Consider the following 17308-nt stretch of genomic DNA (forward strand, 5'->3'; position numbering starts at 1 on the left):
AGTGGTTTAAGCGGATCAATTGTAGATGGATCTTTCTCCGTCGAACTTAGTACCTGCTATTGTTTTCTTGCATTTTATGGCTCCGCATGCGCTTCCTCTCTGGCCGGATGTCTAGACTCTAGCGCCACTTGATAGCATTATCGCGCGGCTAGCTAGCAGCTAAGAAGGTTGACTTGTCCTAATTTCGTGAGGTAACTCACCATTTGATGGTATGTAGAAGGAATGACTTTCATTTTGTGAATCCATGTATGTCCCATAATGGCATTATAGGGAGATAGATCGTTGATCACTGAGAATCGTACGCTTAATGTGACCGGGCCGAATTGGAAAGGTAACACAACATCGCCCAGGTAGATTGTTGTAGTTCCATTAAATCTGGATAAAGACGTCCTGGATTCTTTAGGATATATGACGAGTATCCCATTTGCTTATAGACTAACATTTGTAAGAGATTAACTGAATTGTCCAGATCAACTGGGATTCTTTGCATGTCAAATTCGCCTACCTCGATTAAGTCTTAAACAAGAGGTCTAGCTCTGTATCAATTGAGAAAATAAAGGCTAATCTTTAAAAGAGAAAATACCCAAGAGGAGAGTGAATTGGGATTAAAAAAAATAAATTAAACACAACAAGTTTAAGCACAAGATGAGTAAATAAAATGAGATAAAGTTAGAGAAATCAAACTCAGATTTTATAGTGGTTCAACACTTTCTTGCCTACGTCCACTCTCCTCAAGCTCCTAACCGAGTAAGGGTTCCACTAACTTGAAATTTCAACCAAACTTCCAATCACCTTTACACTTGGATTCCAACTCCAATGAGCTTTTACACAATCTCTTTAAGTTTCAACTCACTTGAAGACTTTAACACTCAATTAACAAATAAGAATCTCTCAACCTAACTTAACAAAGACTCAAATACAACTCAAGATTAGGATGAATCACAAAGGTGCACTAAAGGATATGCAAATGAAGATTTAATGCACCAAGAAATGAATGAGAGCTTTTAAGGCAAAAACAAGTGGGTAGACAAATAAATATAGGTGTTCTCTTACTCATAAATGAAGTGGAACTCTCTATTTATAGATTTCTAATTTCAGGAGCCAAGAAAACCAAAAAGTAGCCTCAACCAATTGAACTGGGGGTCGATTGGTTCACTAGCCATTAGAGCATTTAATGCTTGGTAGGTGACCATTACCTTCAACCGGACCTCGACTGGGAAGACTAGGAAGGAAAGGCTACTAGAAGAGAGAGAGTGCTTTTTTCACTCCTCAACCGAACCTCGACCGGGAAGAGGGAATTGATCGATCGGAACCCCTAGTTGGTTGGCCAATGCCTTAATTAGTTCACAATTTTTGGCTCGAAAACCTTTTTTATTTTTTTATTTTATGTATTTTCTTTTCTAACACTTAGGCAATGTCTTTAGGTAAATTAATATGTCAATTTTGAAGTGATTTGCCTAAAGTTTATTTGATAAAACTCGGGTTTTGATGAAACTGTAACTTTAAAGAATAAACCGAGTTTTTCAAAGATACATGAAATGATAAGTAAATCCTAAGTACACCCATTCATTCATCTTACATTTGTTTCCTATGATTAACGGTATTCTAAAAGTTTTGATCTTGCATCCATTAGATCCTTTGATGGAATTCCAAATTAATACCTGAAATTCTTTATAATTCAAACCAATTAGCAACTAAACTATAGTTTGTTATTATCAAGACTTGATCAGGAGAACCCTCGGGTTAACAACCTCATTTTTAATACTAAGGATGAAGAAATTAGCTTTAAAGTGCATGAAAAAGAGTTACACCTAAGTGCACCATAAAGTACCATCTTACGGATTTCCTTAGACACTTTAAATCTTTAAGAGATCTAAATTTTCATGCCATTGATTTTCTTTTATGGTTGTTTGAGCTTTCTTTGGAATTTTTTATTAAAACCTAAAAATTTTACTTAATTTCAAATATTAATGAACTTAATTTTATTTTGTAACCATTAAACTTAATTAAGAGAATCCTTTGACTAATGAGTTTCCATTCTTATGTAATGGAATTTGATTTCATTTTTTAAATCAATTTGAGTTGAGAAAAGTGCTTATTTAAATATTATAATAATATTTTTTTAATAAAATATTTAAATAGATATTTATGCTTAAAATTAAAATATATAATTGTAATTTAGTAATTGTAATTAGGTCACTATTTTTATCTTTTATAAAAAGTTAATTTCAAGCATGCTTTTCAAATATATTGATCAATTTAAGTTTCAAATAATTATTTTTATTATAATTTATTTTCATTCATATCTGATTGTCATTATTCTTTATTAAAAATCATTCAACATAATTAATGTACCATATAAGAGTTTCAATTCTTATTTTGTAACAAATTATGTCATTATCTTTATTATTTATTAAATTAATTTTCAGTAGATTAATTTCGACCAAACTGAAAAATGTAATCCATTAAAATTTTAAAAATATTTTACAAAATCATATTCTATAACTATTTTTATTTTTAAAATAAATAAATTTTTTATAAAAGAGTTTGAGTTTTCACTTGGGAAACTTTTGAAAATGTTTTTAAAAATAGTTTTTGAGAATAAATTTTAAAAATAATTATTTGATATTTAAAAAAAAAATATTTTCATTGTTTTTAAATATTTATTAAAAATAAATTTATTTTATTTCAATTTTTCTTCGTATTTATATAATTATTTTTTAAAATAATACTTAGAAAACAAATGAAAATAAGTGAGAGAAAAAATTAAAATATATTCTTAGAAAATACCCTAATTATAGAATAAGTTGTAAAAAAACTGTTTTTATATTAAAAAATTATCAAAAGTGTTTGGAGAATAGTTCTGTGTTTTTAACAACAAAAAATTGTTTTTAAAAACAAAAAAAAAAAACTGTTTTGGGCCATGTTGTGAGGAGGGCACGAGCGGCCCAGTTGAATGGCGGGCCAGAAGGCCCAGTTGAGTAGAAGAGGGAACATGGAGGCGCAACTGTGTAGCCGTATAAGGCAAGAGAGTTTTGCCCTAGTCGAAGAGAAGGGAAAGATGGGGAAGAAGCGAAAGCACAGCGAAGCCAATGTTGCAGAGCCGCCGAAGAAGGATTCCGACGCCCCGGAGAGGCCGAAACGGACGCTTCTCGGCTGGAAAGACCCCACCCCAACTGAAACTAAAGAAATTGAATCTTCTTCTCCCATTTTCCGCAACAAAGAGAAGGTGTTGGTCACTTGCTCTCGCCGCATCAGCTACAGGTCTTCACTATTTCCTCTCTTCTCAGCTTCCCCTCCCCCCCCCCCCCCCCCCCCCTCTTTTTTTAAATAACTTTCATTCAATTTACTGGGCTGTTGTGGCTCTGTTCTTCATAGGTATCGCCATTTGATGCTGAGTATAGTTTCGCTTCTCCCTCATGCCAAGAAGGACAACAAGGTGGAGTCCAAGGAGAGTAAAGGCGCCACTTTGAATGAGCTCGTTGAGCTCAAGAACTGTTCTTCCTGTTTGTTTTTTGAGGTCAGTTTTTAGTTTTCTTTTGTTTCTTGTGTTGATTTTGATGAATTCCATGTTGTGGTCTCTGACTTTGCGTTTTGTGTTTGAATTTGTATAGACTATTGTGAATGTTTAAGTGGGTTTGTGTTTTCTTGTCCATTTATACTAAGAACAAGTTCATTCCTATGAGAATCTAATTCCCTATTGATAAACATTGGATTTGACTGTTTTCTATAGGAACCAGAATAAAATAAGCCTAAGTAGGATGATACTTCTTTCATACAAAGTGCAATAAATAAATAAATAAATAAATCAGGGAGAAAAGGAAAAATGGGAAGCAAAATGGGCTTCCCTCTAGAATTATGTTTTTTGAAGGTGCATTTTTGTTTGCCATGATCATTTGGCTGAGTTGTGATGTGGGGTTCTTTTTGTTAGTTTGGTTATTTCACTTGGATACATTATCTCTAGTTTGAATTTGTAAGATGCCATTCTGGTGGATTGTGGGGGCCTTTCTATAACTGGCAAGTAGTGATTCAAGAAATCAAATGAGTTAATAGTTCTTTATTGCTGAATCATTAGATTCTGTGCTTTCTTATGAATTTTCTTTTCTTCATATGAAGTATATGGCTGATTTTGTGATTTTACCAGGTAACCACATGATTTCTAAATGGCTGTTTGGTGATTAAAACATATTGGGTTATTAAGAGCAGAGAAATGGAACTTTGTTCTAGCCTTTTTATGTGATAATTAATACATTTTCTTTTCTCTAGTTCAGTGCAGGAAACAGAAAGATCTATATTTATGGATGGCCAAATGCCCCAATGGTCCATCTGTAAAATTTATGGTTGATGCTGGTAATTTTCTGCTCTAGTTTCAAGTATTCATTTGCATGGTAATATGAGTTTTAGATTGCCTAATGGACATATATTTTATGTATTCTGCATCATTTTTTGTACCTTGGAACTAACTTATTTAAGTAAGAGGGATCCTTTTTCTTAAGATTTTAAGGAAGAACAGCTAATTAATGAGACATATTTTGTTTATTTTAGTGCACACTATGGAAGAGTTGAAGCTTACTGGGAATCATCTAAAAGGATCACGTCCTCTTTTGACTTTCTCAACCAATTTTGATAAGGACCCCCACTGGAAACTTCTCAAGGAGATGATCACACAGGTATATCTATTTCAATTCTCTGGTCAAGCACTAATTCTTTTTAGCTGTTATCGTTCACAGATGGAAGAGTAGATATTGAATTTATATGTAGATTATAATCTTTTGGCTTGGGTGCTGATGCTCGGTGCAAGAAGTATGTCTTGTTGCCAAATTTGTATGACCTAATTATAGGACAGAGGAACACAAATAATCTATCAAGTTTTCCAAACATCTTTTATACCTGGGATGAAATGATAGGTCTATGTGCAATATCATGTTTTTCATGGAAACTTGCCTCATTTTGAAATCTTCATGTATCTTAAGAATACACTCAATTGTCTTTGAGAACATTGAGCAAATATTCACGCCCAATGGCATGCCTTTTGCATTCTCTCTGCATGTGTGCCAGAAAAATTGTCTTGACTTCTTACTCTAAAATGAAGAACTCGATGATATTGCCTAACAAAAAAAAAAAAAAAAAAACTGATGTTTCTACCCGTATACTATCTTTGATTTCCATTCCCTAGAAAGTGATTTTTGGCTTTATTTGTTTCAGTCCAGGATTATTCTTGTCAATCGTGTGATGCTATGGAATTTATTTATAGAAGTTTATTTTGCTAGGCACCTTCTAAGATTATCTTGCTCATCTATTTGCCTATATATAAGTTTTATCCTCTTGATAAGTTGACAGGTTTTTTTTTTTTGGTTAGATATTTGGAACTCCGAAGGAGCACAGGAAAGCTAAACCTTATCATGATCATGTCTTTGCTTTCTCACTTGCTGATGATCATATATGGTTCCGGAACTACCAGGTTCGTGTAGTTCAAATCTTCATCTTTGTGATTTAGATTCATAGTGTAATTCTAATTGCATGTCTTATATTTTAGGTAAAATAAGGAGGCATTGAAATAAACTTAAACGTTTGTGCTGCCTGCGTCCTTTATATTTAATCAAAAGAATGCATGTCTAACCTGAATGTTGGACAGAATTGTATGGTATTGACCTAAAGTTTTGAATATGCAAATGGTGAACAAGTGATTTTTTCTTTGTCTTGAGTGTTATTCAAGTGACCTCATTCTACGTAATAGGGTTGTGCTAAGTTGGATGTAGGGTTTTAGATTGACATAGACAGCCATTGATACAGCCATCTCAACGCATTAAGTTCTTGTGATTTGAACTAGTTACCTATAGTTTTTATTGGTATTGATTCCCATATATAACCTCAGAAATGCCCTAGTTAACAAAACCAGTCTTAATACCACTGCCATTTTGTCCTTGCACATTTATGCAATTTTCTGGTTGAAAATTTTATTTTCTTGTGTAAGGTGTTTAGATTACATTGTTGAGTCAAGTTTGATTCTCAATCTCTAGCCATGACTATCAGCTTATGTGGTCTACTCTTTGGGTGTGTAACAATGCATACCATGAAGAATATATTTGTCTAGTTGTTAATAGCAATTCATGAAGTGCTTGATGCAAAAATGTCATCATACTGATAACCCATGAGAATGCAGCATGGTTAAATCTTTTCCAGTTGTTTCGATGAAAAATGAAATCATGGAAAAGGTGGGAAAATATGCTTTCATAATACCTTGTTGATGTAATTCTGTAATAGGAGATCAATAAGATCTGAATGTTCATGTTCATGTTATTTCCAAGGAAGTGACCAATTGAGATGGAAATTCAAAATGTCTTGTGGTTTTTTCTTAACAAAGCATCAATGTCCTTATTTTGCAATAAAATGGTAGCGTAGTTCCTGGAATAATTATTAGAACTAGTTTTCCCTGTTGCCAAATTTTGCATATGTGACCCTGTGTTCTTACTTTGGAGCTGGTACTTGTGCTGATCTTAGTGTTTCTTCTACAAATATTTGAAACAGATTTCTGTTCCTCATAACGAATCTGACAAAGTGGATCGAGGAGGCCTAGATAAAATTACCCTGGTTGAGGTTTGAAATGATTCACCTTTCTGATTATAGAACTTATCTAGTTGTTGTAAATAATTCTAGCTTAATCTTGGAACTGGTTGTTGATAGGTTGGTCCAAGATTTTGTTTGAATCCCATCAAGATATTTGGTGGCAGCTTTGGAGGCCCAACATTATATGAGAATCCATTTTACATATCACCGAATGAGGTTATAAACTCCTTCATGTTCCTGTAGAATGTTTCCATTTCGTAAATTTTGTTTGATGTTCTGGGGATCCTGATGTGTGCATTGATGGTAGAGGTTACTGCAGCTCCTTTTCTCTGTTACAATAGTCTTACTGGTGCATTGTTCTTATGCTATTTATGCTTCCAGATTCGAGCACTAAAGAAGAGGAAGGCGGCTGGCAAGTATGCAAAGAAAGTGAAAGCCAAGACAAGGAGGAAGATGCATGAGTTGGAAAATCCATTAGAAGCTGATGAGTTTGCAGATATGTGGAAGGAATAGGAAGTTGCCTTATCCATTGTTTTTCTTTTTAACAGAGTAATCATAGTCGCAAACTTAACAACTCAAGCCGAGCAAGAAAGAGAATAGTTTTGAATCATGCTTTTGGGTATTATTTTTGGATCATGCCTTTTGGATAATGCGATTTTGTGTTGAGAAGTTAAATATTGATAATGCGTTCAGAAACTAAATACTTGAGTAAATTCCTCTCCCTCTCTGGTTCTCTCTCTGTGTCTTTGTTTTTGTTGATGGAAAAACCTTACTAAACACCCAAGTGACTGGGATGAAGAGAACGATGACTGCAAACCAGGTTCTAATTGAAATATGAGTTTATCATCTGAAAAAACCCTCCTTGAATTTGTCTGCCTGATATGTGGATTTTCTATTTTCTGATTCTCTGGGTTCTAAACCTTAAAAAACTAGAAATTTCAGGGTCTTTCTGGACATGTTTGAACTTGAACACTGTTGCAGTTGGCCAAAAGATAGAACTTCTAATTAGAAATCATTCCTGAGGAGCAACTGCCACTGAAATCTGGGAATAATTTATACCTTGTTTCAAAGTTCAAACCCTTGACCCATCTACTTCATGGCCAAAATTGACATGTTCACTAGTAAGATTGATTTTTGTTTTCCTCTTCTGTTTCATGTGCATATTTACTGTTAGAGCATTAGAGAGTTAACATGAATGCCATGGAAATAGTTGAACCATCCAGGGTGGTAAACACAATGCCTCTAAGAGTGATAGATCAAGTAAAAGGCTAAAATCATAGTACTCCCATTTTTATTTAAAAAATTTAAAAATTTAAAAACATAAACAATAAAATAATATGGCAATATAATAATATTTGTAAAATAAATAAATATTTTATTTAGTAGAAATACAAATAAATTTATATTATAATTCTTTAAATTTGTTCATTACGTATTTATTTTTATATTAAATTTGTTATGGTTAATTATTTTAAAGTATTCATAAATAGTTAAAATCAATAAATATAAAAATAAAATAAAATTGTGAAAGATTTCATGATTGGAGTGTATGTTTGTCTGATTACTTTCTTAAAAAATATATGAGTTTTGAAAGTAAAAAATCAAACTTCTTAAAATTCTATTATTCCTTAAAATTTGAATTATATTAAAATAAATACATTTAAAAATAACTAAATAATTTTTTATAGTCTATTACTAGAATTTATATGCTTAAAAAAAAAAAAAAAAGATTTATTTTATTTTTATATATAAAAATAAAATATACTAAATACCCCTAGTTGAAATCGTTTTCATCTTTGGTTCATAATTAGTTATAAATCATAGCAGTGATAAAACAGACTTAGTAAAATTTGATATTCCAAATACCTAAAAGATCGGAAAGAAGATTTTTATTTTCCTTAATTTGGGTTGTGGATAAAATGTGCCTATCATGAACTTTGACTTTTCTAAACACGAATTGACCTTTTATTTTATTTATTTATTTTCTTCAAAATCATTATTTTGGCGTTAAACTACATTCTATTCCAAAACCCTAATGGACCCAAAGCATCAAATGGGTCCCCAAGGCCCAGCGCATTCACCACCAATTCTGATGAACACGTCACCTGCATGACAGACAAAAACTCACACAACTGCATCAGCAGTGAAGCCTTTAGCCCTCACCCTGTTCCTGTGTTAGGGATTCCAACACCCCCGATTTTGATTTTTTAGCCCATCCCAAATCCTCCCAGTTAGGGATTTTTTAAATTTAATTTTTTTTTTTTCTCACCAGATTTTCCCCCAAATTTAATATGCAAAATTTCTCACGAAATTTCCCTGCTTTTTCTCACTTTTCACACAGGCTCGTCGTTTTATCCCTTCACAACCCTAGCTTTTCTACTCATGAACTGCCCCCTTCTCAGGAATCATCCAAGTCCATCCCAAAATCCATCGGAAAGGCCTAATTTTTCATACTTTTGTATTTTTCTGTTTTGGAAACTTTATGGGAAATCGAAGCCCTAAACTGTCCATATATGTGAATCGCCTTATACGGGCAAGAGAAGTTTGAAGCATTTGAACTTTCAAGTTGGAATCCCTAATTATAATTCTACCAGATCAAACCCCAGTTTTGCTTTCCGGAAAAATCTTATTGTGCATAAGAAAATTCGAGCTTTTTGGGGAAATTTTGGGAGAACCCTAGTTTGTGAACTTTTCATGGATCCGAGGTATGTGGTGTTGGAGATCAGCTCTGATGAAGAAGTGGGTTTGGACGACTACAGGGGTGATGATTATGATTGGCTATCGGAACTTCTCCGAGAGGTGGACAAGCCGACGGATGATTCCGATGATGTCGTGGTGGTGCGTGAGGTCAACCCTAAGCAGAAATCGAAGTCTTCGAAATCAACGGCAAAAGACGATGATGATGACTGCGTGGTTTTAGATGGAGACCCAGACAATCCTGTCCCGACTGTGGACGACTCCGAGAATGGGTCCGACGATTTGCTTGTCGTTGGAGAGAAGGGTCAGGTAAATTCGTTGCTGGTTTGATAATTTTTTTCAATGTTAATGAATAAGATTATGTAATTTTTCTCAAACGTTTTTTTCCTTTTTTTAAATGCTATTTTTGAAGTTAATCCATGTTTGGTTGCTAAGAATGTAATTTTGACTTTAATCTCTGTTTGGTTGTCGAGAAATGGAAGGAAAAAAGGGGAAAAAAATCATGATTTTGAACTCGGATTTAAGTTCAAAAGATGCCTGATATTTGGTGTGTCCATGCGCAAATGCTTTTCCGAATACGCACATGGGCATCACCTATGAATTTTTGCCAAATTGAGGGCATTTTTACCATGCATCTATTTGGACAAGCATTTAGGAGAGCCTTTCTGTGATGTATGACACCACACTTTCCATTACTTGAGACTTGAAGAAACTTTTAAGCTTTGCTCTTAACTACCTTAAATTTTAACAAAGTGACACAGCAAATTATATTTCCCCTTTCCCATTTTCTTAAATTTTTATCTCAACAAATGTGGAGGCTTTTGGGAATACATTTGCCTTTGGTACTGATTGCCCCATTCTCTTTTATGAGGAATCAAGATTTGGTCAACCATCTCTTCCTCCATTACCCTTTCACATGAGAGTTATGGCAGAGTTTGTCCTCCCAGGCTGGTATTACCTTGGTTGCTCTGAGAGGCATTGCAAATTCGTCAGTTTCCTCTTTCTTTGGGTTTGGGAAGAGCCCTAAAGGATTAGCCTTATGGAGAGCATTGTCCCGTGAATGTTGTGGGTTATTTGGTTTGAGAGAAGCACTTCAATTTTTTAGGACATATGAAGAACAATAAAAGATGCTGAGGAAATCTTGTCCTCTCTTTCGGTAGTTTGTACGTGTCACCAAGGAGTTCTTAGGAATTCCTTTCTACCATTCTTTTGCTAGATTGGAAATCTATTTTTTAGCCATTCCTTAATTTGTTTCCTGTTTCTATTTGAAGAGTCTATTTTCCTTCTTTGTACAGTCTTTTCAACTCTCTATAAAAATTTTCATTTCATATAAAGGAAAACAATGCCTATCAAAAAAAAAAAAAAAAAAATCAATTTGTTTTTATAGAGAGGACTACAGAGTTTAATTTGGTATTCTATTTTGCCTGTCGGTTTCCACTTTGTCATTATGTCATGGTGCATGTGAAAATATAATGAGTCCTGCATTCTCTTTGAATCAGAAATTGAATTAAATTTACTTTTATAATATGATTTTACATTTTAATGGAGATTTTATATGGTATCAATGCCCGATTAGTGTGTTTCCTTACATTTTTATTTGCTATTATCCTGTTCCATGGAGAATTGGCATTTCTTTTAGAATATCTCTATAACTTGAATATCTTACTTGCAGCATCAATATTGTTATCTTATATGCTGCATTCAGATATCAATAGTATTTGGGCAAATTAATAATGCTTTCTGGCATGCTGGGCCCTTTCAGCTCTCAGGAACATGCTGATTGTTTGGAGACTGTTTCTCCATCATGTGGGTGCATTGTTATGACTTGGGCAGTTCTATCCGGTTATCTGCAAGGCACTGAGTTAGGTGGTGCATCATACTGCTTTAGAATTGGTGTTTCTATTACACGGTCAGGTTTTTTTTGAAGTGATTACTCAGCCAAACAAATATCTATAAATGTGCCACTTTAACATGTGGCAGCTGGGGTGGCAGCCAATTAGGCTATTAACCTTTCGACTCTGGAACATGTGGTCTTGTAGCTAAAAAGGGCATGTTTCCTGCATGTGAGAGAAGTTAGATCTCTAGCTTTTAAATGGAAAGAGATGTGGACATGCCTTGTTTTCCCATATGGCAGAGACTGGCATGTTTGAATTACCACATGGAGAGAGGTTGGGTGGTGAAAACATGGGCCTGTTTTGGTTCCTGGCTGCTGCATGTGACAAAGCTGGGAGGGGCTGATCCTGCTTGTAAGATCAAGGAGGTCCCTATAACAAACAACCTGAATAGGACCATGCAAATGAAATCCCTGCAAAAGAGCCATTTCTGTTACTAAGGCTTCCTCCTGAATTCTCTCTTGACTGTGATCTACTTATCTCTCATGTGCTAAACACTTTTTAGGCAGCTTGGAAGTACAAAGTTAGATATGTTGTTATTTGAAGAAATATTGTCTCAGGAGTAACACAACTGTGATACTAATAAAAACAACAGTAAAATTAATGTAATGCCATAGATTTAAGTTCCCATTGAAAATAAAAAATAAAAAATAAACAACAAAAAAAATGACTGAAGTGCCAAGGATACAAATTTGAAAACCTAATGCTGATCCTGAATTTCACCAATATCAGAATTGAAAGAACCTTTGAAGCATTCTTGAATTTTGGATTTATTTGGGCTCAGATGTTATAGGTGGCATTGATCAGCTGTGCTGCATCATTGCAGTATCGTTTGCTTTACTATCTCACACAAAACCTTTGCTTAAGTTTTTCCCACCTTTATTATCAATTTCTTAGTTTCTGTGTAGTTGGGAAGATGCTGTCAAATTTTCTCTGGTATCAACTTTGATTCATTATTTTCTGTTTTGGTTGCAGATTGCATGCAGAGATTACCCTCACTCACGGGACCAATGTGCTAAATTTCCTTTTAATTCTACCACACATGATAGGCACTGTGACCAGGTAAGATTACTCTCTTAGACTTTGGCCTCCATAAATATTAGCATTCTCTATGTTACTCCTATGGGAGAATTTTGCTGATCTCTGCTGGTGCTACAATGCAGTGCCATTGTTATGTCTGCGATTCACTTGCCCCTTGTGGCCATTGGGGGACTGGTATGAACATTGTTGACCATTGTCATGCCACTAATAAAGATGAGTTTTGGGTAGATCAGAGGAAAAGTTTCAGGCTAGGGAAAAGTCAGCAAGTACCTATTCAAAAACACGCCACAGCATTGCCCCAAGTTAGCCAAAATTCATCATTTCCTCTATTGCAACCCAACCCCATATGGCAGAATCAGGTTTCTAGGCCAACCTCAATCCATGCTTGCTCTTCCCGAACCAATGTTGGTGTCCCAAACACGGCAAGCCTAACTAGAAACCAGAGGTCAGAAGTTGATTTGGGCAGAACTAGATTCCAACCGCATTTGGTCTCACAAAAGCCGCATGGTACACAGAGTAATATTATTAACCGAAAGGACAGAGGTCATGGTTTTGGACCTTTAGGCCCCCAATTTTCCTCTTCCCAACCAATGTTTAAAAGGACAGGTTCTGGCAGAGGTGCCTTGACTGCTAATCGGTCAGGTTATGGTTTGCCTAACAACATTAATCACGCTTATACAACATTTTCTAGAAATGTCCCCCAAAGAGCGACGCCAAATGACAGAACTTCTAGTAGGTGGCACGACCACCTTCCTGGAGTGGCTTTGGATTCTGCTAAACATCAGACCACCCAGCCAAACATGGGCAGCATCTTTTCAAATACAGTGCCTTCACAACCACAAGCATACGGTCAGCCTATTCTTCAGTCAAATGATTGCCAAGGTACATATCTGCATGGGAATCAAGCTCAAAATGTTGTGAATCCAAGTTTTGCCGATATCAGTGGAAGTTGGCCAGGAGGTACCAGCCATAGCGACCAACCACCTCCAATAGAAAACTCCCAACTTCAAAGTGCAGAGCCAACATTTATACCATCTGTCATGGAATTCAATCCGCAGTTTCCTGTTAGTACGAATCCTGATCCATTGGACCTATTTGACAGCTGGATTCTGGAAAACCAGTCTGTTCAGGGAGCCCCTGAAGGTTCTGTGCCCAATGGATTGAATTTAACTTCTCAGGATCATGCCCCGGCCGCAGTAGATGCAGGAATGCTTTATTTTGATTTCGAAACCTCTTGGGGTAGTCTGACGCATGCTTAGTTGATTAGAATCTGCCAAAAAGGGTAAAACATGATCCCTGTTTTGTGGGTTGGTTTTAGACTTAATCAGAAGAGAATGGAATGTACAGTTCCATAACCTAGGTAAACAGACAATCTGCCTGTTTGTTGAACAATGCTGTACAGATGCAGGTGGTTTTTTCAAATGATTATATATATATATATATATATATATGTATGTATGAACCTCAGATGTTGAATCATCATTTCGTTTTATATGATTCCTGCCCTTTTCCTCTTTCAAATTTATCTCTTATGTTCAGGGCACTGGAACCACAAGTGACATATGGTTCCAAGTTCAAATCCTGTCACTGATAATACCTTGAATTTACTAGGTGTTGATTGTTGCGAGACGATCAGTAACCCAAGGTTTAGATCCTTATGGAGAGTTTTAAGAGCTTGGCCATGAAAGGTTCTTTGGTTATAGAAAAAAAAAAAAAAAAATTATCTCATCATCCTAGACTGTGCAAACCCCATATGATGGTGCATGTTTTCCTACATTTTTTTTCATCCTCTCTTTGATAGTACTACCTGCATGTGGGTGGTTCAGTTTTTCACTGGAGGAATGGAACCCAACCCTACTTTGAACACAGCTATGTTTCCTTGTTACTTTCTAATGGTTGCTTCTTGAGGTGCCCAGGATGAATTTTCAATCTGCTGATCTTGGGCTTTTTGTGTGTGATAACCCTCTGCGTTTTCAGCTGTTAGAACTCCATGGGCTGGGGATAGGATACATCTAGTCTCCACAGGTTCATGACCCAAGTATTGTTACAGATGCTTCCACTCACCGGTTGGGGGCGTTGGGGCATGTTTTGTTTTAAAACCTAAATATTTTGATAACTCTTCTTAAGAGGATGCTAAATATTTCCATTTTTGCATTTTAAAATTTGATTACTCTTCTAACACGGGAAAAATATTGATGGAACAACTCCCTCTACGAAGAAGTACTCTACCAATTATATCCGAGCATGTAATTTAATTTACATACATTTTATAGGGTTAATCAGATTTTGATCGGGCCCTCTATCTCTCCTCAGTTAACTTTCTTATCATGATGAGGTGTTCATTTGAGAGGCTCTCATATGATAACCAGAGTTACCTAATGTGAAGTGTTTAATCATTTTGAGCGACTTTCATCAAACAATGAAGTCTTTCATATTCATATGGATGATAGCAATTCATATTTCGAAAAGCCATGTATGTGGACTTCATTTTTTGTCACTTACATCTTTTTGGATCTTTGACTTGATTGAGAAATGGTGCTTCTATTTTTCGAATTTTTCATCATATTGGTATGTTCAAGAATTGAATTTTAAAACCATTTATTGATTACTTGTAAGTTAGAATTAATTTAAGATTTGATGCAGACATGGAAGATTTGTAATTTGACATTGAATCAGTAAGTCATGAAATTATGGTATACTGAAAATGAAATCAGATGTTGCAATCTGGCTTAACTCCACTACAAGAAAGTCAAGTCAAGTCAAGTCATAGTTGTGTAGCTTTTCTAGGGTGACTACGTTGCTGCCCTGAATGATTCTCACCGTGGGCTTTGGGCTTTGCTTCCCTTGACTGTCCCGGCCCTGTCTTTGGACTTCTTCTCCACCCACCAGGATCCTATCCACATTCAATTCCTTTTTGTTCAAATAAAATATATGTCCAAACCAAGTTTGAAAAGTCTCCACAGCAAGCTTTCTAGACTGTTTTTGTTTGCCATGATTCATGCCATTAACCAAAGCCAGACAGCTAGCGTTGCTTGACCTCGCCTTGCTTGACCTTAAGTCTCCATCCACCCAGCACAACCTGTAAAAACACAGCTGCCCTTCCACTTCTTCTTCCATGCCCATCTCCTTCTTCTCTTATAGCTGCTAAACTCTATCATGGCTTCCTCTATTTCCTACTTTCTCTTCTTTTCCTCCCTGCTCTTCATTTCATCCTCTAATGCTCAGTCATCGTTCAGGCCTCATGCCCTTGTTATTCCCGTCTCAAAAGATAGCTCTACTCTCCAATATGTGACCAGTATCAACCAAAGGACCCCCCTTGTGCCTCTCCAACTTGTCGTTGATCTTGGGGGCCAGTTCTTGTGGGTTGATTGTGAGCAAAATTACGTGTCTTCCTCATACCGCCCGGCGCGGTGCACGTCAGCCCAATGCTCACTAGCCAGGGGCAGTGGCTGTGGGAATTGCTTCTCAGCCCCTAAGCCAGGGTGCAACAACACCACATGCAGCGTCCTGCCGGATAACACGGTGACCCGCACTGCCTCCAGCGATGAGCTTGCTGAAGATGCTGTATCAGTCCAATCCACTGATGGGTCGAACCCAGGTAGATCAGTCTCTGTGTCCAAGTTCCTCTTCTCCTGTGCTCCAACCTCCCTCCTGGAAGGCCTTGCTAGTGGGGCAAAGGGCATGGCCGGACTAGCGTATTGCACTTCCTTCACAGTTCGCTTCTGCCTTCAGCTTCCATAGAAAATTTGCCATGTCTGTCTTCTTCAACCACAGCTGATGGCGTCATACTCTTGGGTGATGGCTCTTATGGGCTGCTCCCTAATGTGGACGCCTCTCAGCTACTCATCTACACCCCACTGATTCTCAATCCTGTGAGCACAGCCTCCGCTCACTCTCAAGGCGAGCCTTCTGCAGAATATTTCATTGGAGTAAAGTCCATTCAGATCAATGAAAAGGCTGTCCCATTGAACACATCCCTGCTGTCCATTAACAGTAAAGGCGTTGGAGGGACAAAGATCAGCACAGTCAACCCCTACACTGTCATGGAGACTTCCATATACAGTGCCTTCACTAAGGCCTTCATCAGCGCGGCCGCCTCCATGAACATCACTAGAGTGGCAGCAGTAGCACCATTCAGCGTCTGCTTCAGCTCAAAGAATGTGTATATCACACGGGGCGGGACAGCTGTTCCTACCATCGGTCTTGTTCTGCAAAACAACAGCGTGGTCTGGAGAGTTTTTGGAGCGAATTCAATGGTGTTTGTCAATGGTGATGTGCTGTGCCTTGGATTTGTTGATGGAGGAGCAAACCCCAGAACTTCAATTGTTATTGGAGGGTACCAGTTGGAGGATAACCTTCTACAGTTTGATCTGGCTGCATCAAGGCTTGGGTTCAGCTCCTCTCTCCTCTTCAGCCAAACCACATGCTCCAACTTCAACTTCACATCCAATTAAACCCTTCAGACGATCTTCACATAGGTTTAACAGTATAAGGAAGGAGCCATGAGGCCCTGAAACCATCACTTTGTTTTGGAATGTGGTAATCCTATTTGAGAAGAAATGTTCCCAACTGAAGATGTCAATGGAAAGTGAAGTTTTGGGAAAGAGATGGGTGTTTAATTTACTCCATAGTTTTGTTTAATGAACTTTGAAAGTTGTTAAGTCAATCATAAGTCTAAAAAAGTTATTAATTTTATTCTATTGAGTTGATTATATATTTTTAAATTGTTTGGGTAATGTTTGGTTTACAAAAATTGAAAAGCAAGAGAAATAAGAGAAATAAAAAAAATTAGAAGAAAAAAAATATAAAAATAAAAAATAGATTTAAAATTAATAAATTATTTTTATATATTATTTTAAATTTATTTCAATTCTTTTATATAAATATTAAATAATTTAAAAAATTTATAAATTTGTAACTAATTTTTAATTATATTTCACTTTTTTTTTTTATAATAATATCAAATATAAAAAAAATCATTTTTTAAAAATATTTTTCTTCTTAAAAATCAAATATAATTTAATTTTTATATAGAAAAATTAAAATAAATAAATAAAATTTAAACTTATATATAAAATATAATTTATCAAATTTAAATTATTTTTCTTTGA

The 17308-nt window shown here is 35.9% G+C and overlaps 2 protein-coding genes and 1 pseudogene across 2 annotated transcripts; all 3 read left to right on the forward strand.

Moving 5' to 3' along the window:
- The first annotated feature begins 2991 nt into the window (after nt 1-2991).
- LOC100247988 (ribosome biogenesis protein BRX1 homolog 2) lies at nt 2992-7268 on the forward strand. The gene is made up of 8 exons (XM_002269993.5): nt 2992-3264; nt 3379-3520; nt 4272-4350; nt 4546-4670; nt 5360-5461; nt 6529-6597; nt 6685-6783; nt 6949-7268. Exons 1-8 carry the CDS (start codon nt 2996-2998, stop codon nt 7078-7080), a joined length of 1017 nt encoding a protein of 338 aa, XP_002270029.2. The 5' UTR covers nt 2992-2995; the 3' UTR covers nt 7081-7268.
- Nucleotides 7269-8609: 1341 nt separating this feature from the next.
- LOC100258397 (RPM1 interacting protein 13) lies at nt 8610-13718 on the forward strand. The gene is made up of 3 exons (XM_002268910.5): nt 8610-9573; nt 12132-12218; nt 12320-13718. The coding sequence occupies exons 1-3, from the start codon at nt 9262-9264 to the stop codon at nt 13454-13456; spliced, it is 1536 nt and encodes a 511-aa protein (XP_002268946.1). The 5' UTR covers nt 8610-9261; the 3' UTR covers nt 13457-13718.
- A 103-nt stretch (nt 13719-13821) lies between these two features.
- On the forward strand, nt 13822-16916 carry LOC100263538 (probable aspartic proteinase GIP2; annotated as a pseudogene).
- Nucleotides 16917-17308: the final 392 nt, after the last annotated feature.

This window comes from Vitis vinifera, chromosome 7 (assembly GCF_030704535.1).
Source record: "Vitis vinifera cultivar Pinot Noir 40024 chromosome 7, ASM3070453v1".
NCBI classification, from domain to species: Eukaryota; Viridiplantae; Streptophyta; class Magnoliopsida; order Vitales; family Vitaceae; genus Vitis; species Vitis vinifera.